Consider the following 24,418-nt stretch of genomic DNA (forward strand, 5'->3'; position numbering starts at 1 on the left):
GTTAACAGGGACAGAGCTAGAGCTATATACCAGGTCTACCAGTCCCCAGCCTGGGGAGACACGTGGTACATTTGTAGCAGCAGGTTGGCCAAGGCTGAGAGTATCTAACCCAGAGAATGAAGTAAATTTGTCCTCAGGGACAGAGGCCTAGTGTTCCCACTTTTACCCATGTGAATAGAAGTGGTTCCTGCTTGCTTATAAATTGTGATGGATGAGGAAAGCCTGGGGCCTTTGACACCAGTGAGAAAGGTACACATTAGAGCCCTTAATTTGTGGACACCAGCCAGACCAGGGCCCAGGGAATCCTAGCCTTTACCTTGCCCTCACAGCCCCACTAGTCTCAGTGTTAGGCATGTGGTCTGTCCTAGGCTCCTTTTCTAAGGCCCAGAAGGCAGAGAGACAGAGAGATGTAAAGAGTCCCCTCTGGACCCCTCATTTTAGATCCCTGGCCTCAGAGATTCTTTCTCCTTAGAGAAGAGGAAGCCTCCTATCAGTATTGAGGTAGGGTGTGGGGGGAACAACTGGAGAGGGAGAGTGTCAGTATCAGATGCAGCAGCATCTCAGTATTTCCCAATTTTTCCCCCTTATGAAAATAGGCTTTATTTCTTCTGTTAGGTCCAAAATTCCTGACCCTCCTTTATCCTGTGGCTTTTTTATGGCTTATGTTTTAGAAGTCTCATTCAAAAACTAGCCCTGTGAAGTTCTAAGAGTCTAGTCACTAGATTGGCCATGGGTGAGTAATTTTTCAAGCATGGCAACTTTAGAAGTTTATCTACTAATACAGAGAAGGAGGGTCCACACTAGCAGAATCATAGATCCCTGAAGTATTCCATAATTCAGTGAATTCACCCCCTGAGCCATCCCCAGCAGTTACAGATTCCAGAGTCACATCATCTCTCAGTTTTTGGCAAGTTTTTGTTTTCTAGTACCTTCTAATGACTTGATGCCATGCCTCAACGTCTTATATTTATGTTGGTTTTCTGAACCCAAGTTTCTAATAAAATGAAATTTAACCAGGACAAACATATTCAACCCATCATTCTAGCCTTCCATCAGTATATTTCAAGCTCCAAATGTATGTTGGCCAGATAAACTTGAAAACTGATTAAGAAGACTGCCAGGGCCATGAAAAAGGGTATTGTATAGCCCTGTGGCCTTTGCCACAATCTAGGCTTGCTGTTAGGTATAGGAATGGGAAGGAGACATTACTTAGGTGGTGTGAGATAAAGGTCAGAAGAGGAGGCTGAGGAGGCCATGAAATATTCCTGTTCCTACAATCTGAGACCACTGGGATTATTCTCAGATCTCTAAAAGAACTATAGATCTGTCCCTGTTTTAAAATCAGATGGGTACAGGAAAATTTTTAGGAGGCTCAACCAGGGTTAGATTAGCACATTTGTGTTGATCATGTCTTGCAGATAGGACCCTGTGAAGGGGGCCACCAAGGCCCTACCCTCAATAGTTCACAGTTTGGGGGAGACGGAGGGAAGGAAGATCTAGCCCTAGCCTTGGGCAGCATAGTCCAAAGGTAACTGAGGAGGAGCTGATGTGTGCCCTGCCCTCAGCATTCATAACCTCATTGGAGAGATGGAACTCATACGTAGGCTGCAGTGAGAGAGCCAAACAAGGTGCTGCATAATCAGGCATCAGCAAGGATGACTTAGACTCCCAGGGCCATTAGAGCCCGAGAATGGAATGCTCTAGAGCTCAGTGGGAGTAGCAGTGGTCAGGGAGCTTCAAGAAGGCTTCCTAGAGGAGAGAGACCTTACAAGATGGGAAGGTTTGGACAGGCGATGGGAGCATTTGCTAGCCTCTTTCTCTATTGCATGTTCTATGCCAGGTCTCACTCTAAATGGGTAAGGGTCCCGGGGCAGCATGGCCTAGTGCAAAAACCACTGGACTTGGAGTCAGAAGACCTGGTTCTCATCCCACTTCAGCTGCTTACTAATTGTGTGACTCCTAGCAAGTCAGTTCTCCTTTCTGAGCCTCAGCTTTTCTATCTATGAAATGAGCAGATTGTGACTGGATGATCCCTCATGTTCCTAGCAGCTCCAGAACTGGCAGGACCCCAGGTGAAACTTTGAGCTGGCGCCCCGTCCTCTTCCCTACCTCAAACCAGCCTTGATGTATGTCACAGCCATCTTCTACTCCCCCCGCTCTGAGGCTCCGCCTCTAGAAGCCAATGGTTAGGTCCTTCAGGAGCCATGGAAATGGATTCCATCTGGGACCTTCATTGTCAGCATAGGATGACTGAAGGGCCAAGTCTCTACCTCCACATCTCAGGCATAACTAAATTTCTGCCCTATGGCTCTCTTGTGGCCTCCATGGAAGTCTAGAAATTCACTAAGCATGGGTGGGTCTAAACCCTGGCAACCCTGTGGGTGCCATGAAGATGGGCAGCCAGCGAAGCGCTGCTGAATGAATTGATTTGATAAACGGACATTTATTACACTCACAAATTGGCTGAAACCAATTTTGGTCACATCAACCCCTGATAAGTGCTGGGATATTGATTTGTGCAAAGTAATACAGTGAATTTATCAGTGCAATCCCCAGCTGAGGGGCCTCTGGAAGACGCAAGCACACTGTTACAGTGTTACAGATGGAGAAAATAAGGCAAGAACCAAGCAGCCTGGGGCCAAGACCTCCTCAGCCTTCCTAGAGCGAGGCAGAGCCACCACTTGGACTGCAGAGCTACGGGAAAGAACCCTCTTCCTTCCCAAATCTGGGGTGTGGTGATCAACAGGAATGACCCTGTCCAGGGAGTCCCTCCTCTGCCTTTCCCTTCAGAATTCAGCTGCTGAACCCCATCCTCTCCTGGTTTGTCTTGGTATCAAACTCTTGGAATGTTGAAAGGAACTTCAGAGTTCATCTAGTCTAACTCTGTTCAGAACATGAATCCTAGCCGTAATTTAACTACAGACTTCCAAAGCAGCCCATTTCATTTTCAAATAGCTCCAATTACTAGGGGAAATTTCCATGTATTAAGCCATAACTAATCTGTGATTTCCATTCATTATTTTTAGTTTTGTCTTAGAGGGTCAAATCTTCCTCTTCCTCATGAGTGTTTTTTCCCTTCAGATTTTTTAAGACATTTATCATGCCCTCCCTCAATTTCCTGCTGTCCAAGTTCATATTCCTAGTTTCTAAAGGGATGATCGCAGCCCCATTCCCAACCTGGTAACCCTCAACCCAGCTCATCAAGGCCCCTTCTCATAAGTGGTCCTTGGAACAGGCCTTAGTCACCAGGTATGATCTGACCCAGGAGAGTTGCAACAAAACTATCCTCTCTACCCCAGCATACATTAAGGAATGTATCCTAAAATACACCCACATCATCTGCTGCTTCATTGAGCTCATAGTCAATAAAAATCCTAAGATCTTTTTAATATCATATTAACATAGTTGATTTTTCAACTACAGCCACAGTCCCAAGTGCAGGGCTGTGCATTTATCCCCATTATATTTCATCTTGTTAGCATCAGCCTGTCAGGGTATTTTTAAATTCTAGTTTTGATGCCCAGCATATTAGCCATCCCTTCCAACTTGATATCATATACATATTTATTAAGCATGTCATCTATACCTTCATCAAAGTCACTGATAAAAATTGTTTAACATGATTGGTCCAAAGACAGATCCCTGGGGCACTCCACTAAAGACTTCTTCCAGGTTAGTGGACATTAATCTCTAGACTTTGGATCCAGTTGTTCCTCTCATTCCAGATTCACCTTTCTGTACTGTCATTTTGTCCACATTCTCCCATCTTGTCCACAAGCACACCAGTAGGGATACTGACTGTCACATGTCATGTTTACTTAGGCTTTGTCCACAGCATTCCTCCGATCTGCTTGTCTATGAACCTGGTCAAAGAAGGAAATGAGGTTAGTCTGACCATTCTGGCATGACCTGACCAGGCTAGCTCTTAGTTATGACCTCCTCCTACTCTTTATGCTAATACATTCTCTGATTATCAGGGCTAGGATTCTGCCAGAAATCTAAGTCAAGCTTACTACTGTTATATATAATTCGAGGCACCCAAACCCTTCTCTTATTTCACAGTTTAAACCACATTCGTATACCCCTGGCCTGAAAACACTCTCCTCTCTTCCTGTTGAATTCTTCAGAGAACAGTGACTGTGGATCAGTATACCCACCAGTCAGTTCTTTCTGTCCCCTGGGATGAAATGATCTGGACCTAGTGACTTGTACTCACTGAGACTCTGGTGCTCTCACCCTCTTATCTTCACTTTTGGATCCCTCTTAGCCACTTTTATCCTGTCCTTCCCAGTATAACTATCTTTCTCCTTGGTAAGAAAAACTATAGAGAAATTGGAATCAAGTAGTTCTGTCTTCTCTGTTACCTTTGTTTCATCCACCCCAAGTAGAAGCAGTCTTTTTTTAGGTCCTTTTGCCTCCTACTTAACTTAAAAAATCCTCTGAGGCCCAGTGTTGACCACCAGCCTCACCTCCTTGTGAGGGTTAGTGTTCCTGTGCTGCTCTCCTGCCCTGGCTTCCATCTTTCCTTCCTCCTCCATCAGTGTCACTTAATAGGGAATTTTCATTTCCTAGCACTGCTGTGAGAGAGTCCAGAAAAGGAGCAAAGCTAACTAACCCCTTCTTACATAGCCTGGTAGGGGAGACAAGAAACACAAAAGTTGAATGGTTAAATATTTTTTTAAAATAAATAACTACGTGTCCATAATTCAGGACTAAAAGAATTTATACAGATTCTTAAGGTCTGTGGAGGCCCAGTGGAGAAATATCCATGTGAACTAAAGGAGGTGGGAAAAACCTGGGCAGCATGAAAGTTGAGCTTGGTTCCCCATTTAGTGCAGGCATTGGAGATGGAAGGAATCCCCAGTAAGAGGAAGAACATGAGTGAGGACAGAAACAAACTTGACTCGTTTGGAGAAGAGACCAGCCTGGCTACTCCCGCTTTTTCCAGCAAGACTAGGAGACAGCTCAGCATCTTTTCCTCAGCTCCCAAGCCCATGTTCTGTTTGTTAAGTGACTGATTAAGACAGCAAATGGCTGACAGACCAGAATCTTGCTCTCGGGCATCATCTGGTACAGCATTCCCCCAAAGCAGGAGTCCCCAGGAAGTGCTCATCCTCTCTGACAAGATTTCCTTGGAACACAAAAGCCTAAGTTGCATTCTGTAATGGCATCAGGATGGCCTCAGCCAGCCCACAGCTGCCTCTCTCCTAGGTACAAAAGCTAGAGCACTTACAGAGCAGGGCAAACAGGATTGGGGGAGGGGGGACCCTGCCATATTAGGATCAGTTGAAAGAACTTCCTTTGGAAGAGAAGTGTGGGAGTGGGGAGTCGAAAGAGAGTTGCCTTAAAGTATTCAAAAGGGCTTTTAGAAGAAGCAAACTTCCTGTCTTATTCCTAAAGGCCAGAACTAGAAATATAGGTTGGAAATTGCAAAGAAATAGATTTCAACTCTGTGTTAGGAAACGGCTGTCCCAGAGTGTGAAGAGTGTCCTGAGGAGTGAGTTCCACAAGGGCTGCTAGGTGACAAAGTGGGCAGAACGCCAGGCCTGGAGTTAAGAAGACTCATCTTCCTGAGTTCATCTCTGACCTCAGACACTTACTAGCTGGGTGACCCTGGGCGGGTCATTTAACCCTGTTTGCCAGTTTCCTTATCTATCAAATGAAGTAGAGAAGGAAATGGCAAACTACTCTGATATCTTCTCAAAAAAAACCCTAAATGGGATCACTCTTCACAGAGTCAGACATGACTGAAAAACAACTGAAAAAATAGCAAGAGTTCCCTTTGCTGGAAGACTTCAAAGAGAGGCTTCATTACCGCTTGTCAGGAGGTAGACTAGATGCCACCCTCATCATCCCTTTCAGCTCTTAGATTCTATGATCGATGATATAAAAAGGGCTCATAGAGGTGACATCATCATCTGCTATAAAACATAACATGTATTTCCTCTACCTCATAGCCAGAGCTCCTGTCTCCCTAAGGCTTTGGTCTTGGGTTTGAGAGGGCTTCTCTCCCAACGAAGTCATGTCACACACAGGTCAGCTAGCCCTCCTCCCCAGTTACTAGACTGTTCAGAACCCCTCCCCATCTCCCAGCCCCTCTCACCCCCTGTTTTCCATGCTGTCAGCCTCTATCTACCCAGCTATTTTTCTCCTCAGACCTCATTAGAAGTACCCCAGTTGTAATTGCTTAAAGGTTGACATTTCACCGGTTTCACACAGGGCCCCAATCAAACCAAACTCTCTGATTCAGTGGCATTGACTGCTCAGTGGGTTCTGTGTAGAATTTTAAAAAGCTCCTTCAGAGGCACAGCATTAGGAAGGAAGAACAGTGGCTCCAAGCAGAGTATGATCCCCTGGCCTCTATAGATTCCTTGACATATCCATATAGGGCCATTCTCTCTGAAAGAGCCACATGCTGGCAATCTAAGGGTGGGAGGGGCTTTAGAAATCATTCTTGTCTAACTCTTTGTGTTACAGATGAAGAAACTGAAGCCTTATATCTAAGGTCCCATAGCTAGTAAGTCACTGAGCTGGGCTTTTGGTTCTTCCCACTCCACCACTTAGCCCACACCTGTGCCTACTGAGGTACCTGAGGACCAGCCCAGCTAAATGGGAAGAGACTAGAGCAGAGATGGGGAACCTATGGACTCAAGGCAGCAAGTTCCCCACCGCTGGACCAGAGCATAGGTCATCAAGCAGTTGCTCAGTCTACAGCAGTCTCTAAACCATCTACTAAAATAGGGAAGCAGTGGTCAGAGTGCAGAAGTATAGTCTAAGTAAATGGAAGGGGCACCTACATAGATGAAGCTGTAGGTCCTTAAAATATTGAAAGATTGCTTTCACATATTTAATAGCTATAGAAAGGAAAGAAGGAAACAAGCATTTGTTAAGGCTCATTTGAACCTCACAATAACCCTAGAAGATAGGTGCTATTATAATTCCCATTTTACAGTTGAGGAAACTGAGGCAGACATAAGTTGAGTAATAGCTACTAAGCATCTGAGGCAAAATTCAAACTCGGGTCTTCCTCACTCTGGTCCTTGTTCTTATCAACTGTGCCACCTAGCTGTCATACCTCATATATTGGCCTTATTAAGCCTGAGGACAACTAAGACCTTCAGATCTTTTTCACATGAGTGATTGCCTGATTCCTTGTTTTAAAAAAATCATTATTACCTCCTACTATGTACAAGCAGCCATGGTAGGCACTAAAAGACTTTGCATGTAATAAGTACTTAATAACTGTCAAAGGAATGAATGAACACAATGATGAAGACAGTTCTCTACCCTATGAATGGCATTAATTTTTTTTACCCCAAATAAACATTGATTATTCACTACCTATCATCTCCTCTAGTTACTTCCCATGTAGGAGTCTCATATCTCTTAATTGTCTTACCCTCCAAGCTGGGCCTGATACATTGGAGGTGCTCAGTGCGGATGTGATGATTGTGTGGTTTTGCCTGCAGTCCAAACCCAGTGAGCATCATTCATGGCTCCAGCTCACCCTCGGGCTTTCCTTTCATTGGTGAACTTTGGCCATGTTTGTGTCTCCAATCATAATGTCAAGGTATCCAGTGGAGGGTGACCAGAACTGGGGGGATGGAGGGATTGGAAATCATCTCATGGGAAGATTACTTGAAGGATGCTGGGATTGTTTGTCCTGTAGAAGAAGCAGAGGGGGACATGCTTACTGTCTTCTGGGATTAGGAGGACACCTCTGGTATATGATCGTCACTTCCAAGTCCCAGGTTTTATAAGGGACATTTTATGCAATGTAGCTGACATTCAGGATTTGCTTGGAGTAAGGCAGGACCATCTGAGACAATTTGTTCCGCCTTTGGATAGCTCTGATTCTGTGAACGTTTTTCCTTATATCAACAGTTCTAACTTACCTCTGTGTTACTTGTACCCATTACTCCTTGTTATATTCTTTGGGGCCGAGAAGAGCCAGCTTGTCTTTGGTATGGCAGCCTTTCAGACACATGAAGACCATTCTCACATCTCCTCTAAATCTTCTCTAGGCCACATGTTCTCATTTTCTACTAATCCTCAGAGTAGATCAAGAGGAGAAGACAGGCCAGAATGGTGAAAGAACTGGAGCCTTTACCCTTTAAGGATCAGTTGTAGGACCTGGAGAAGGGAAGACACAGACAGTGGGTCAAGCCATCCAGTGTGGGAGAGAGCCTGGTTTTGTGCAGCTTGGCTCCAGAGGGCACTACTAGGGCTAGTGGAGAAAAGTAACAGAGAAACACATTTCAGCTCAATATAAGGAAAAATGTCCTAATCATTAGAGCTATACCAAAGCAGAATTTACTATTTCATGAGGTGCTGAGTTCCCCATCTCTAGAGGATCAAATAAAATAATATATAAAGCCCTTTTTCAAGTATTCTAACATAGGCTAGATGTTTAGTTTAGTTTAGGATAAAAGATCCAGATTATAATTTATCTGCCACATGTCTACAATGTGAACTTGAGCTAAGTCTATCACTCTGAGAATCTTTATTTCCCCATCTGTAAAACAAGAGGATTAGAATAGATCAGGAGTTGTTAACCTTTTTTTACATTGTGAACCTCTTTGACATTCTAAGGAAGCTTATAAACCCTTTCTCAGAATGTCTTAAAACATATACAATAGGGGCAGCTAAGTGGTGCAGTGAATACAGCACCAGCCCTGGAGTCAGGAGGATCTGGGTTTGGATCCAGTCTCAGACACTTAACACACAGACACACACAGACACACACACACACACACACACACACACACACACACACAAACAAAACCCTAGCCGTGTGACCTTGGGCAAGTCACTTAACCCCAATTGCCCTCCAAAAAAAAATCATATACAGTAAAATTCATAGGATTTCCAATAAAACCAATTATAGTGAAATAAAGGTGTAATTTTTTCCTGTCCAAGTTCACTGATCCCCACCCCCCCAAAATTTTTTATTTATATATGTATATATAGATAGGTATCTACATACCCTATGGGTCCACAGATCCCAGGTTAAAACCCCTGAGTTAAATGGTCTCCAAAGTCCCTGACATCTTGTGATTCTGTCAGGGTTGCTGTAGAAGAAATTCCCCCACTGGGAAGGAGATTGGACTAGGTAACTTTTGAAGGTCCCTTCCATCACTGAGATTCTGTGACTTTCCTAAGGTCCATGAACAAAAAAAAAGCCTTCAGCACCACCCTAAATAGTGTCTGTGGTTTCCCTGTTCCAGCAGCCTTTCTCCCTACCACATTCCTCTCTTCTCGAGTCAGAGGGATGAGGCCTGGTGTGAACAAAGCTGCCCTGACACCCCAGTGTCTTCCTCCAACTCCACTGTGCCTGCCTGACCCTTTGTCTGCCCTGGCCTGGGGTTCATTCTTCTTATCCTTCCTTTTTAATGTAAGACAGAAGTAACTTGACTTCTGACTTGCCATGCCAAGGAGGCAGTGTGCCATAGTGGAAAGAGAAGGTGGATTTGAATCTCAACTCTGCTCTTTATCATCTAGATGACCTTAGGCAAGACTTTTCTCCTCTCTGAGCCTCAGTTTCCCCAACTATAAAGTGAAGGGATTGTTACTAGATGAACTCAGATTCCTTCCAGATCTCTATCTTACAAACCTGTGAATTTCTCAGAAAGGATATAGGTGAAGAACCTGGGCTGTAAAGCTCCTCAAATTCTCCCTTGTGCCCCTACTGAATTGCTCCTGCCCCTTACAGGCTTTCACCCACCCCCACCCCCCTGCCTTCATTCACCATCCACCCGCCTTTCAGTTTCCCTGGCAACGTTGAGTGCTCATCCTGGAAAACTTTATCCGAAATCTGCTCTGGGCAGCTTTCCAAATCCATGCTAACCTGATTAGGTGTCTCTGGGGGCCTTGCTGGCTAATCAAATTAGGCAGCACTAATGGTAGCGAGGACTTTGAGTGGGCACGGAACAGTAAAACATATTGTATACTTAGTGATAATCATCCCGGCTTCTGTGTCATTGATTTATCTGCCTCTCTGCTTACCCCCTTTTCTCTGTGTTTGGCTGCAGCGATCCGGAGGAAGGAGAATGGCTGGTATGACGAGGAACACCCACTTGTCTTCCTTTTCTTGGGATCATCAGGGATAGGTAAAGCAAGCCAAAGATGAAGGAAGGAAGGAGCGAGCAGGGGTGGGAAGAGGGGAAAGGGCGACCTGCACTTGACTGGAACAGCTATGACCAAGGGTCAGAGGGTGGGAACACACACACACACACACACACACACACACACACACACGCACGCACGCACGCACGTGCACACGCACGCACGCACGCGCGCGCACAAGTGCCTGCTACCTTTTAACAAGCCCTGTCTCCTGCCCTGGGCTAGAACTGAAGATGGGGGGGAGGGGAAGTATAGGATCCAGCCCAGCCCCCAGAACTGTTGCCATCAAATCAATCCAGTTCAACCCAGGTTGATTAAGTGCCTGCCCTGTATAGAGCACCATGCTCAGGTGATAGGAGAAATAGAAAGTTTAGGTGAAATCTCAGGCCCTTCCATCATGGAGCTCCCCCTCTAGTAGGACAATAAGAAATACTGAGAGCCAGCATGAAAGGCTTGACCAGGTCCCAAGCTATGCTATGTGCTGAAGACAACCCAACAGGTTGTAGAGGGATTGTGGTCTGAGTTGGTAGAAGGAATGCCCACACTAGAGAAATCACAGTCCGTGAAGCATTGAAGGGCACGGGAGGAAAAAGTGCAGGGAAGCTACCAAGTAACAGAGAGCTCAAGACATCAATGGAGACAGCTGTAATCAGCAGTGTGATGGGTTCAGGTGCTCAGAGCTTTGTAAGGTGTGTCATTATCATTTATAATGGGGGAGAATCAGGAAAGACTTCCTAGAGGAGGTGGCATTTGAGCTGGGGAGGAATTTACCAGCTAAAGAGGAAGGGAGGGTGTGCCAGCCATCAGGAGCAGTGCAAGCAAAGGGACAAGAACAGCGTGTCCAAGCTGCATTTGGAAGACAGTCATCCAGTTTGACCAGAGCAGAATATTGTGGAAGGGAATGTCCAAGAGGAACATTTCACACATGCCCAACCTCAGAGAGGAGACAGACTTTCCCCCTAAATCTTTTTCCAGAAAGCTCTGTATTCCATGAAAGGCAGAGGGCATCAGCTGGTGCCTGTTCCCCTTTGATAATGTGCAGACCCCAATCTGGCCGGCTCCCAGTTACTCATCTGGAGACTGGTTGCTCTGTAGACAACTACAGCTGCTGTTTCAGGCCCCAGGCCATGTCTGTAAACTTAGGAAAGGGCCACTTCTGTTAGGAGTTGCACAAACTACACCTGAGAGGAAGTCACATAGACAAACTGATACCTATTGCTAGGTACGGAGGAAGAAGGGGCTCAGGGCATTTGGACTGCATTAAACACAATGGAAAATAGCCCTTGCCTGGTACATTATATGTTGTTTTGATTGATTGATAGCTCTGTTCTTCTCCTTTGAGTGAGAGGTTGAGGAGCTGCCTGTGGGCTGTTTCAGACTTGAGCCCCTGCCCTGCCTCTCTGGGCCTTGTGCAACAAGCAGCCTCGCCAAGCTTCTAACAATCGGAGGCACACTGGAGGGGAAAGCAGAGTCGTAGGATCTTCAGCTTCATACAGAACCAATACCCACATGGTAGAGATACCCATTAAGGCTTCCTCCCTGCAGGCCCTCAGGGAAAAACCTCCACCCCCAGAGCTATCTTCTATTTTATGCCATCAAGAGGAAACAGGGTTCACAGGGCTGCCCGGGCACTGTCACCAAAGAAAAAGGGTACTTTCAGACTGCTCACAGCCCTTTTGTCTTGCTCATCCTCTAAACATCAGGCAGCCTTCCCCAAGGGCACGCCATTCTCACCCTCTTCTCCAAAAAATCTGGACCCTTGTGACTCTTGCCAACTTGGGACCTTGAGCAAACCCTACCCCTTCTCCTGCTGTCACTCTAGGCTCACCCTTAGTTTCCCATTTAAAAAAGAAAGGAAGGGGCAGCAAGGTGGCACAGTGAATACAGCACCAGCCCTGGATTCAGGAGGACCTGCATTCAAATCCAGCCTCAGACACTTAATACAAAACTAGCCATGTGACCTTGGGCAAGTCACTTAACCCCAATTGCCCTGCCTTCCCCCCCACCCCCGCCAGTTTCATTCCTGCCATCCATGTCTCTGTTCATTCAGACCTCTGACCTGATGGTACCTGAGCAGTATGGGGCAGTGAAAAGTACACTGGACAAGAGGTCAGAAGAAACCTGGGTTTGAATGTGGCCTCTGATACTTGCCTGTTACATGACTGTAAGCCCCAATTGATCTGAGCTTCTTATTTACGAATTGAGGAGTTTCTTAGGACTTAGCATGCATAATTTTTGTGAAATTTGAATAAAATGCTGTATATAAAGTGCTTTGTAAAAATCTTAAAGAGCTATGCACTATCAGTTATCATCATCCTCTTGCCTCTCTTACCTTTCAAGCCCTACCTGCTCCAGGAAGTCTTCTCTTATCCCTCTTGACCACACTAGTCTCTTTCCCAACTGCCCATAGCAGCAGTTAACCTGTCCTCACAGACATTTTAATGTTTGATTCTCCTAAAGTAGACCCTGGGCTGTCTACTATTGTTCTCTAATTAGGGTCTATGTCCCATATCCAAAGCCAGACTATAAGCTCCCTACAGAGAGAGGCAGTGCCTCCCAGATCATAGCCACACGCAGGCCCAGTGCTTAGCACTTGTGAGATGCAGTCAGATCCCAGGGTGACGTTCAGCTCTGACCTGAAGGCTGGAAGAACTGAGATCTGACACATTTCAGAATCCCTTTCCTTAACAAATATCAGCTCTGTTATCTGCTTGTGGCTTCTCTACACAGTGGATTATCCATGGTATACTTTTTAAGCCTGAGCTGGTTTTCACATGCTGCCAGCCCTATCTGCTGGGTAACAATGCATTGCTCAGAGTAGACAGGTCATGTTGATACTAATAGAGAAAATCTGGCTCAGGAAGGGAAAGCTGCTTCTCAGTTGGGTTCCTAAGCCAGACCCAGAGCACTTTGAAATTATCTGCCCCCACTGCTTTCCACTGGTGCAGATAATTGAGACTTGACTGTAGATTCTTTCCTAACCCAGAAACCGAGACCTCCCATAATTGACCACCAAGGAATGAAGATACCAGATCCTCTTTGGGGAAGGACTGGGCAGGGGGTATGCAATCATATTCCTTAGTAATGGTGATATAATTTCATTCATTATAGCTTCAGGGTTTACTGACAAACACCAGATCCCAAGCTTGAGGAAGAAGAGATAGAGGACCTAGGCCCTTCCCTAGGGGCATTCAGGCTAGGAAAGCAGGCTTTAAAACCCAATCCGATATGAGGAAGCATAGTACAATTCAGTGTCCAGTAGGCATGCAGAGAAGAAACATCAAAGAGGTTCATGAGGAGGTCTTCCAAGAGCAGGTAGCACTTGAAAGGCTAGGGAAGACCCGGATTCTGAGGACTGGATTTTGCTGCCAGGCCCTGGATTTGACTATTCCTTAGGATGAGGCTCAGGCAGCAGACAGCAGTCCATTACATCTCTTCTGCCCCAAGCCCAGGAACATGTAGTCTGAGTCACCTGAGTTCAGGCCCTTGGGCCTCTCGCCTAGACTCTTGTAATGCCTCCCAACTGGTCACCTTGCCTTCAGTCTCTCGCTTATCCAACTCATCCACATAACTCCAGAATAATCTTCCTCATATGAAGGTAACCATATCATTCTCTTTCTCAGAAACCTTCAGTGGCTCCCCATTTCCTACAGGATAAAATACATTAGGCTGCCATTAAAGATCTGCTGCAGCCTCACTGATCCATCTTTCTAACCTTATCTCACAATATCAGCTTTCCCATACTCTAACCAAACCAGGCTATTCTTCATGCCCAGTTTTATTATATCTGATCTCAAATATCTATATTTACTGTTTCCATCCTTTATCCACAAAATGGCAGGTATACTTTGCCTCCTTGCCTCCCCTATCCCTGCCTTTTGAAATCCTTTACTTACCTCAAGATCTAGTTCTCATCCTACTTCTTCATGAAGCCTTCTCTGAATCCCCCCACCCCCCTCTGGGGAGCATCTCCTGCCTCCAGTCTCTTGTCCCACACTCCATGTGTACCTCTTTTGTGCCTTCATGGTCTAAGCAGGGTCTGCATCTTGATCATCTTTAGATGATCAGCACTGAACTTTTAGAATTAAGAAATGATAGCTCATTTAAAATAAATGTCCTCCTTCCTTTCTCTCCGCTCTCTACCAGGGAAGACAGAGCTGGCCAAACAGACAGCCAAGTACATGCACAAGGATGGCAAGAAGGTAAGAGGCAGGCTCCCTCAGAGCCTTGGGAGGGAATCTCAGATCATGGCCTCAACAGGCAGTGGGCGCAGTGGAGACATCCCTGAAGCAGGGGAGCCCCAGGATTTTTGGTGCCACCTCAGTCACTGACTCACCACTCAGCCTCGAATAAAATTGCTCAACCTCCCAATTTCCGTTTTCTGAGCAGCCATTCATGGAGAATGTCCTGGTGGTATTCCTTCTGTATAAAGGACGTACCAGACGAAATCCAGGGTCCTTTCCATCTCTCTGATTCTATGATTCCTCATCTGTCAAATGGGGAGCAGAGTCCCTGGGCCACTGACATCCAGAGACAGTTGTGAGGCTCAGATGAGATCCCAGATGGGAAAATGTCACCAAGCCACAGATCCTGGGGAAAGATCCAGGGGTCTGAATGGACTACAAGTTCAGTGTGACCTGAGGGTATAGAACATAGTAGCTGGTTTCAGGTATCTGAAGGTCCATCATGTGGAAGAGAGACTAGACTTGTTCTGTTTAGCCCCAGAGGACAGAACTGGGAGCAAGGGGTAGAAATTAGAGAAAGGTCCCATTCCACTTAATATAAAGAGACACTTCCTGACATTGAGGGCTGTGACAGAATGGATTGGGCTGTTAGGCTCAGAAGGCCTTTGGTTAGAGGCCTGGTGACCGTTTGTCAGCAGCGTTGTTCACACAGAGCCTCCTTTCCTGCTCAGATGGGATTTGGACTAGGGGCCCTCTGAAGTCCTTTCCAGCATAGAAATTCTGTAGAGTGACTGAAAAGGTGAACTGAGGCACTGCATATTAATGGAGGTGGTATCATTTCTAAGGGAATCTGTATTTAAAAATCATTACTTTATTGGCCTATGAAATTTGGAAGCATTTCATTTTTTCCTCCATCCCCTGCCACCAGTGCATTGGTGACCACCCCATTCAGAGGATAGAGTCTGATTTGCTAAATTGTTTCCTTGACTCTCCACTTTTCAAGTTTGTAGCATTTCTCCCATCTGCATGGCCTGTATAAGCTCAGGCCTTCAGCCCCCATCCAAAAAGACAGAGCTGCCTCTTCAGTGGCCTCTCTGCCTACAGTATCTCTCCCACCATCCTTTCTGAATATGTTCCTGTAGCCCAGCTCTGATCATGCCTTTCTCAGGAATCTTCCGTAACTCCCCACAGCCCCCAGTGGGATGGATGAATGTCCACACCCCTTAGCCCGATATTCGAGACTCCGGCATTTGACCCAACCTGTCTCTGGCCTTGTATCTCCATCTTCCCTTCAGCCAAAGTAGACAAGTTGATATTCTCCAAATGATTTGCATCTCCAAATCTTGCACATTCTTTTTTCTCCCTCCCTTTTTCTCTTTTCCCTGCCCACTCTACCGAAGCCTGCCTATCCTTCCAGGTCCATTTCAGTTGCCATTCTTTCTGTGAATCCCTCTCTGATGCCCCAGTCCTCCCTCCTCTGGCCCAACAGAAGCCACATCTTTCCCTCTCATCACATCCTGCTGTACATTGTAGTCATCCTTGTACATGTATTATCCATCTACTGGACTGTGAACCATGTGAGGACAAGGATTAGGTCTTTTCCACTTTTGTCTTCCTGGTTGGGGTAGTGAATTCTTCATCACAGGACACGTTCAGGCTTTTGACTGGTTGGCCATTTGTTGAAGGGGTTCCGGTTCAGATAGAATTTGGACTCGATGACCTCTTGAGGTCCCTTATAACTCTGAAATTCTGTTAGTTCCATAACTCAGGCACGTGGCCCTGCACATAGATAGTTCTCAGTAAATGTTTTTTTAATTGACTTTCCAGTTCCACAAGAAATGTTTTCATCCAGAGAAGTAATATCAGGGAGAATGGTCATTAGGGTCCCCTTGAGAATGTTACTGTCAAAGCAACCAAACCTGTTCCTCAACAGCCTTTTCCATACCTCCTCTAATACTGTCACCCCTCTAGCACTGACCTAGGGAATACTTGGGGACTTGGAGTCTCCACCTTATTCTACATGGAAACTGTGGCAGGACTTAAGCTGTTGCTCAGGGCCATGCCTTCCTAGTGGTATAAGGATACTTGCTTTTCTACTTTGCAAGAATTAGTTTCTCATTGCTGGAAGCATTTAAGTGGAGGCCAGCTGACCATTTATTTGGGTATTTATATCCCCAGCACTTTTTATTTAAATTTTTTTTTTCCTTTTTGAAGAGCAGTTGGGTTTAAGTGACTTACCCAAGGTCACATGGCTAGTTTTTACATTAAGTGTCTGAGGTCAGATTTGAACTCAGGTCCTCCTGACTCCAGGGCCGGTGCTCTATTCACTGTGCCACCCAGCCACAACCCCCTCCCCCCCATTGCAAAAGAAAGAAAAGCAAAACCCTTATATAAAACATGTGCAGGAGTCGTGCAAAACATATTTCTTTCATTAGTCACATCCAAAAAATGCATGTCTTAGTCTGCACCCTTGACCCAAAGACCACCCTCTCTTTCAGGAGGTGGGTGTCATGGTCCATCATGGATCCTCTGGAATCATAGCTGGTTAGTGTGTTGACCAGAGTTCTTAAGTATTCCAAAATTATTTGTCATTACAGTGTTTTTCTCCTGGTTCTGCTCACTTTACTCTTCATCAGTTCATGCGAGCTCTCCCAGGTTCTCTAAAACCATCCCCTTCATCATGTCTTCCAGCACAGTAGCGCTCCTCTCCATTCCTGCACTGTAATTGGCTCAGCCATTCCCCAGTGGGTGCACACACCACTATAGTGTCCAGTTCTTTGTCACCACAAAAAGAGCTGTTTGTAAATATTTATACATAAGGGTTCCTTTTCTTCCTCTTTGATCTCTGGGGTAGAGACCCGGTAATATAGCCGAGTCAAAGGGCATGCACAGGTTGGTGCCTCTGGCGGCACGGCTCCAGATTGCTTTCCAAGTCAACAAACATGTATTGAGTACCTCCTGTGTGCCAGGTGCTGTGCTTAGTGTGGGGGTTACAAAGAAATGTACGAAAGAGACCCCTCTCTCAGAGAACCCGTAGTCTAATAAGGGTGAGGACATGAAAACAACTCCATACAAACGAGCTTAGACAGGGCACATTGGAGAGAGTGGCAGAGGCCAGGTGACAGCTCCACACCAGGACGTCAGGGGGCCTGGGAAGGAGGGGGTATAGATGATGCTACTTCAGCACAGCTTGAGTTGGCTCTCCTCCAACATCTCCACCAGTGGCTTTGTGCCATCTATGGCCTAGCATCCGTCCCTTGATGCTCCTTTTCAAACAAAGAATAACTTCATATTATCAGGGTATGCAAAGATTTACAAAGCATATTCCTATAATAGCCTTGCCAGATCAGTAGCACAAGTTTAACAGTGTCCCTATTTTACAAATAAGCAAACTGATCAAAGAGGTGAAGCCACAGTTACACAGCTGATACATTCCAGGGCTGGGACAGAAACCCAGGTCGCCTCCCTCAAATCTAGCCTTCTTTCCACTCACTCTTCCTCAGTGTCTTCAGCCATCCCAACTCAGGGCCCACACTTGGCTTTTGTGACCACAGTACCTCACACACCTCATCCCCAGTGACCAGGCCCACCCCACCATGCCACCAGTCCCCTTTCTCAGAGAAGAGCTAAGCCAAGGACAGAACCCTACTCCAAGCCCCCGCTCACCAGCTCTCCCCACCTCAACAGATCCCAGAGCAGGCCACGTGGCAGTGGGTGCTATGTGTCATGTTAATATTATAGTCTGCACAGATAGCTTGCTGAAAGACAATTAATCAAGTTGGCAGCAATTCTGACAATTAGCACTCAGGAAAGGGTCATAAACTAGGCAGACTATTAGGAGAGATGCATTTAGAGGCAGGAACTGACTGATTAAGAATGAAGGATTCTTGGTCGTTTCATTTTAATACTGTCAGAAAGGTTAATATTTAATTACATATTATAATCTTATCTGGTCTGCATACGTCTTCATACGTGCAGCACTGAGAATCAAAATAGCTACAGATTTGCTGACCCAGTAGGGTTTGTTAGTGGGCTCAATGGGGAAAGGAATTTTCCCTATTAGAATGTTTCTATAGGCAGCAGAGTGAAGCCATCACAGGTGTCATGGGAAGGAAGTCACTTCCCTCAGAAAATAATCATAAAATTATTGGTACAGACCTGTAAAGTCAGCCAGGTGTGCAGTGTCAACTCCACTTTACAGCTGAGGAAACTGAGGCCCAGACAGATGAAAGGTACTTGGCCGTAGTCACATGGCTTTGGCCATATTTGACAGCCCCAGCTGGAACCTGTGACTTTTAACTCAGTGTTGTTGTTGGGTTTTTTTACAACATCACGTCAAAGGTCAATTTTATTCTTGTAGCAAAATTGACCCCATTTCACAGTATTGTCCATAAAAGGGACAAGAAGCCTGGCAGAGCTGACCACATCTTACTGTTAATTGTTTTTTAAATCACAGCTCTAGTATAAAATCACAGTAGCTGAAACCAAAGGCAATACAGCAAGCTATTGTTGGCTAGCACAGAAATCTGGTCATAGGGTGACCCCAGAGATCTGCATGTGAGACAACAACTCCTCAGGTTTGCCTGAACATAGAAAGATCTTTGGTCTTCAGGGATGATGACAGGGATAAGAATTCACATCATCTAATCAAAAAAGCTGGGGGAGAAGCACCTGGATTCCAATCCTGCCTCTGCTGTGGTATTAGTTGTATGACTTGGCCAAGTCACTCTACCACTCTAGGCCTCAGTTTCCTCCTCTGCAAAAGGAATCATTAGTACTAGATGATCTCCCTGATCCCTTCCATGATGAATCCTGTGAATTCCCATGTCTGTAGCACTTTGATCTTTCCAGCCTCCAGTACCTGTGTGGTATGGGTAGTATTAGCACTTGACAGGGGACTCCATGTCAAGGTCTCCTGACCCCCAGTTCGGATGCTCTGCTGCCTCTCTGCATGACTGAAGCTGTAGAGGTCACAGTGAATAGAGCGCTGGGCCTGGAGTCACGAAGACCTGAGTTTGAACCCTGCCCCAGACATATACTGGGCAAGTGATTTAACCACTGTCTGCCTCAGTTTCTTTATATGTAAAATGGGAATATTAATGGTACTTACCTTCCTAGGTTGTTGTGAGGATCAGATGAAATCATAGAGTACCTGGCACATAGTAGGTGCTTAATAAGTGCGTTTTTTTTTCTTTTTGATTGATTGATATATGTAAAGTACCTTGCAAACCTTAAAAGTACTCTCTAAGTTCTAGCTATTAATTTCGGTGACATTCTTCAGGCTCCTAACTGACTTTCTCTCCTTCAATAGATAAGAGTCCTGGGCTGGAAGGCAAAAGGACCTAGGCTCCAGTACCAGCTTTCCCACTTATTCCCCTTTGTGGCCAAGTGCTTTCCCTTCTCCAGGGCTTCATTTTCTCCCCTCAAAGATTGGGAAAACACATGCCTTGACCACATGGAGTGGGGCGGGAGGGGAGGTATTTTTTCTCATTTATTGTTTTCTTTAGGCCTCTGTGATACTTCTGCCAAGTAGAACAGAAGCCCCAGGCCTGCTGCCATAGTGGGGAGACTGAGGCAGTAATCCCAATACCATTGCTCAGGATTTCTGTCGTACATGTATGCAAGAGGCCCTCTCCCATGTGTAGCATGACTCTGCTCTCAAGACACCTCTCTGCTTTCTAAGGGGTCTTGGCTAAGAGTAATTGTTCTTCTCTGGTGTCCAGCTGGAGCAGATCCAGGAGAAGAGGGAACAGGATGAGGTACCTGGAGGCCCGCTCCACAAGGACCTGTGAAAGGGACAGGGGATTTTAGCCTGGACAATAAAAGAGGAGGATCGTGATACCCATACCCAGGCACTGCAAGGGCTGCCCTGTGGAAGAGGGTTAGACATCTTCAGTCAGTCCTGAGAGGCAAGAACAAGGAATAGTCAGGGAGTCATAGGGGCAGGTCAGGAAGCACTGACTGATAATCAGAGCTGTCAAAGGAGAAAGTGTGGTGAGTCCCTTTCTTATGGAGGTTTCGAAAAGGGGCTAAATGACCATTTGTTGGAAGTGAGCTAGAAGGGGTGGCTAGGTGGCATGCAGTGAATACAGCACCAGCCCTGGAGTCAGGAGGACCTGAGTTCAAATCCAGCCTCAGACACTTAACACAAAACTAGCCATGTGACCTTGGGCAAGTCACATAACCCCAGTTGCCCTGCCTTCCTCCCTCCAAAATAAAAGAGAAAGAAAAGGAAGTGAGCTAAAAGGGATTCATGCTTTGGGCGGAGTTTGAATCGGATGCTCTTCAAGTTCTTTCCCAGCAGTGAGAGTCTGTGCTTCTCTAGAAGGCAGTTGGAAAGACCACATTAAAATCCCAGGCAGATAAGCTGCTGTTAACTCTCACAGCCAGCCAACATTAGATTCTGCCCCAGAGGGACTCGTGTCCCTTAACCTCTGAACAAACATTTCCTGTTGTCCTGTTTTGGAAAATCTGACCACTGATCTAAGCAAGAAATAAAATTGGAATTCAGATCTTTCTTTAAAGACTCTGTGGCCCCACCTACCCCTGCCCCTTTCCTCACCTCTCTGCTTCCAATATAAGATCACTGAAGCCGCCTGAAAAAATCAAGGCAAGACTCCCAGGATGAAGTAGCATTTGACTTGGGCTTTCTGGGAGGAGTAGAGATTCCAGAGGTAGGAGGAAAAGGCCAGACAGAAAAGGATTAACATGAGCAAATGCTAAAACCCAGGGCATCTACAGAAGCTTGTGCTTTGTCCTTTGGGGCTGGAAAGTATTCTGTGGCGAAGAGAGATGAGAGGAAGCCAAGCTAGGATCTGAGCAACCAAAACTACTAAAGGATTTTGAAATGTGTGGTGGTTCTTGTTCAGTCCAATTCTTTGTGACCCCACTTGGGGTTTTCTTGGCCAAGATCCTTCTCCAGCTCGTAACTGAGACAAACAGGGCTAAGTGACTTGCCCAGAGTCACACAGCTACTAAGTGTCTGAGAGTGGATTTGGACTCGGGTCTTTCTTACTCTAGGCCCAGGATTCTATCCACGGTACCACCTACCTGCCCAGATGTGTGGTAATGTAAGAAGGAGAAGTCTGGATTGGTGAGCAGCATTTGGGACCCAGCTATGGTCATTTATCACAAATTTGTGATGCATGATGGGTTACTCAGTTTTGTGACTTTCTCTATTTGTGTCCAGTAACCAGAGTAATGGTGGGACCTTAGATCTAGAATGAGAAGGGACTCCCAGGGAACACCACCCTTACAGTGCCTTACAGATGAGGAGATTAAGGAGAATAAGCACCACAAGTGGGATTTCAGCCCAGGCCCTCTGACTCCCTCCCAAAGCCAGGGCTCTTTAAACTGTACTAGGTTTGGGTTATAATAAAGGAACTTGAGTTATTACTTAGCTCAACATTTTCATTTTGTAGGAGAGGGAACTGAGTCTCAGAGGGGAGAAGTGACTAGGCCAAGGTCATTCAGAAAACCCAGTGACTGAGTCAGGACTGGAAGCCAGGTCTTCAGTCTTTCAGGTTAGGATTCTTGTCAGCAGACCCTGCTTCCCTTAGCTTCCTGCCCTGAGCGTCTGGGTGCAGTGATTCTCTCCAGTTTGGGAGAGTGGCAGAATGAGCCAGGGGTCTCTTTGGGGAAGGGATTTCTTAGCAGCACAGCCACCAGAATCAGTTGCTTCCATGCTCACGCTGCTTTTTTCAAAGCACATTGTGCCCAGCAACTCTGTGAATTCAACATTGGCAGAGTTATCCCCATTTTGCAGAAGAGGAAACTGGAGCTCAGAGCGGTTGCTGGATTTGCCCAGGGTTACACAGCTAGCAAAATTTCAGCACTGAAATTTGAACCCAGGTCTCTTGATGCCAAAACCACTATTGATGTTGGGGGAGGGGAGGGGAGGAGCGAGGCAGGGTGGGCAGTGTAGTTGGGAAACCTGGGAGTTGATGGAAGACAGAATATTGAGGAAATACCTCTTCTCAATCTAAACACCTATTGTGGTCTCTGGTTTATATGCAGGGCTTCATTCGGCTGGACATGTCTGAGTTCCAAGAGAGACATGAGGTGAGTGTGGGATGTGGCCAGGAAAGCAAGATAGAGCATCAGACAAGAAGAGGGAAGCACAGTCAAATAAGGGAGGTCTGTGTGCCTTTTTCCACTTGGCTACTTTTTATTTATCTGTGCCAACAGGGCCATGGATAATGACAAACCTCAGATTAATTCTGAATATCCAAAAGCCTGAAATTTACCATAAGACTTAGCAGCCAAAATAGCCCAGTTGTATTTGGGGAGCCCAGAAAGCCAGTATTCAGAGGGAAGCTGTATTCCCTGAGCATACAGTTCCTGCCAAGAGGGGAGGTAGAGCTCATCTCTCCAACAGAGATTTGCTGGGCCATTGTTTCTGTTAGTGATTTTCTGGGCTCAGCCTCTCTTGGACACCTGGCCCCACTCCCCTTTGCTAAGGACAGAGGAGTGGACGCATTCTTCCCACGGTGTTTGAAGTTGTCATCTGTGGTGCCCATTAGTGATTGTCTCAGACTTCTCTCCCCACAAGGTGGCCAAGTTCATTGGCTCCCCACCCGGCTACATTGGTCATGAGGAAGGAGGCCAGCTGACCAAAAAGCTGAAGCAGTGCCCGAATGCCGTAGTGCTCTTTGACGAGGTAGACAAAGCCCATCCAGACGTCCTCACCATCATGCTGCAGCTGTTTGATGAGGTGTGAAGCCTGGGCTGGGAAGGGAGGGAGCCAGGGGAGTGAGATGGGGGCCCGGTGGTGGGTCAAGAATGAGAGAGTGTTTAATGGCAGGGCCCTAGGCTCAGCCCTGTGAGCAGGTACCCAAGGGAGGTCCTTCAAACTGGTGTTGAAGGCCAAAGGGAAGCACCTTCTCCTTGGTCTTGGAAGTGAATCCTTGAAGATAGAGACAGGGCAATTCTGTTATCTCCATTTAACAGATGGAGACACTGAGGTCTTGAGAAGTAAAGGGAATTGCCCAGGCTCATGCAATGAGACTATAATAAAGCTCTCAATAGGACCCAGGTCGGTTGATTTGCCCAGCCCCACCCAGGGCTGCACCTGCCACACCCCACCTTGAAATGGCCTCCTCAGATTCTTAGGGCAGAGTAATTCTTGTGCCTCATTCTAAACAGGGTTTGGGGGCCTGCTGTGCCAGGGAGCCCTGTTGGGAAGGGCTTTAAAGGCCAAAACAGATACCTACCATTTGGGGTTTGTTGGTTTTTGGGGAGTTGTGGGGGGGGGTTCTTAATAGTAAATAGTATTTTATTTTTTCCAAATTACGTGTAAAGATAGTTTTCAACATTCTTCCCATGTCCACTTGGGCTAAATTAAACACACATAAGACTGGAGAGAAGGAACATCACTCCAAAGGGTCAGCAGCCTGGACAGTGGCAGAGGCACCAGGGTTCTTGGGGCCCCTACCTCTTAATAATACAGACAAACCTCTCACAACCCTGTCCTTTCCAGTGGAATTTCTCATAGCATCATGAATATGTTATCTGCATCTTAATTCACAATCCTGTAATGCTTAGCAATTTACAAAATACTACCCTCATAACAACCCCATGAGGTAGAAAATGGAATTATCTATCAGTCTGTCTTACAGAGGATGAAGCAATGACCCAGGCTGGTCAAGTGCCTTACCTCTGGTCAAAGAGCTAGTAAGAGGCATCTCAGATCTTCTGGCTCCAAGTCCAGCACTGAGGTCATAAAACTGTATGCACCAAGTCTGCTTTTCATAACACTGGTCCTGTCGAACTCTCGGCCCACCATCACACTGTCTAAACCACCATGATTGTTTGCATGAGCCACCACCAGCTTGGGCAGAGCATGCTCCCTCCAGCGAGATAACGACACATGATTCCTCACTGGGAATGTTGGAGAGAGGGGAATTCCCATCCAAGTATAGCTTTGGGCTCAGTGCTTCCTGGGCCCTTCCTAGTCTGACATGGTGTGATTTTGTCAATTCTTTCCCATCCCTATTCTATAAATTATCTCCTGGGACCTCTGAGGTCGTCAGGGCTGGTTGTCCTTATTTCACAAAGGGAAATGGCTCTCTGACATTCACATTAGTGAGTAGCAGAATGGGGATTCAGCC

General features: G+C 46.2%; 1 protein-coding gene across 8 annotated transcripts in view; it reads left to right on the plus strand.

The window, feature by feature from the left end:
* Positions 1-24,418, plus strand: part of CLPB (ClpB family mitochondrial disaggregase) — a 195,490-nt gene that overhangs the window by 158,220 nt on the left and 12,852 nt on the right. For 7 of the 8 annotated variants that reach the window (XM_069064680.1, XM_069064683.1, XM_069064682.1 and 4 more), the window contains exons 8-11: positions 10,032-10,109; positions 14,272-14,327; positions 22,326-22,370; positions 22,861-23,022. In XM_069064680.1, coding sequence (XP_068920781.1) covers positions 10,032-10,109; positions 14,272-14,327; positions 22,326-22,370; positions 22,861-23,022 — 341 coding nt within the window. The remainder of the gene's footprint in view (positions 1-10,031; positions 10,110-14,271; positions 14,328-22,325; positions 22,371-22,860; positions 23,023-24,418) is intronic. The other variant, XM_069064681.1, reaches the window with a different exon arrangement.

Source organism: Petaurus breviceps, unplaced genomic scaffold (assembly GCF_028583685.1).
Source record: "Petaurus breviceps papuanus isolate PSGF00001 unplaced genomic scaffold, PetGlider_PUasm1.0 90639, whole genome shotgun sequence".
Classification (NCBI taxonomy): domain Eukaryota; kingdom Metazoa; phylum Chordata; class Mammalia; order Diprotodontia; family Petauridae; genus Petaurus; species Petaurus breviceps.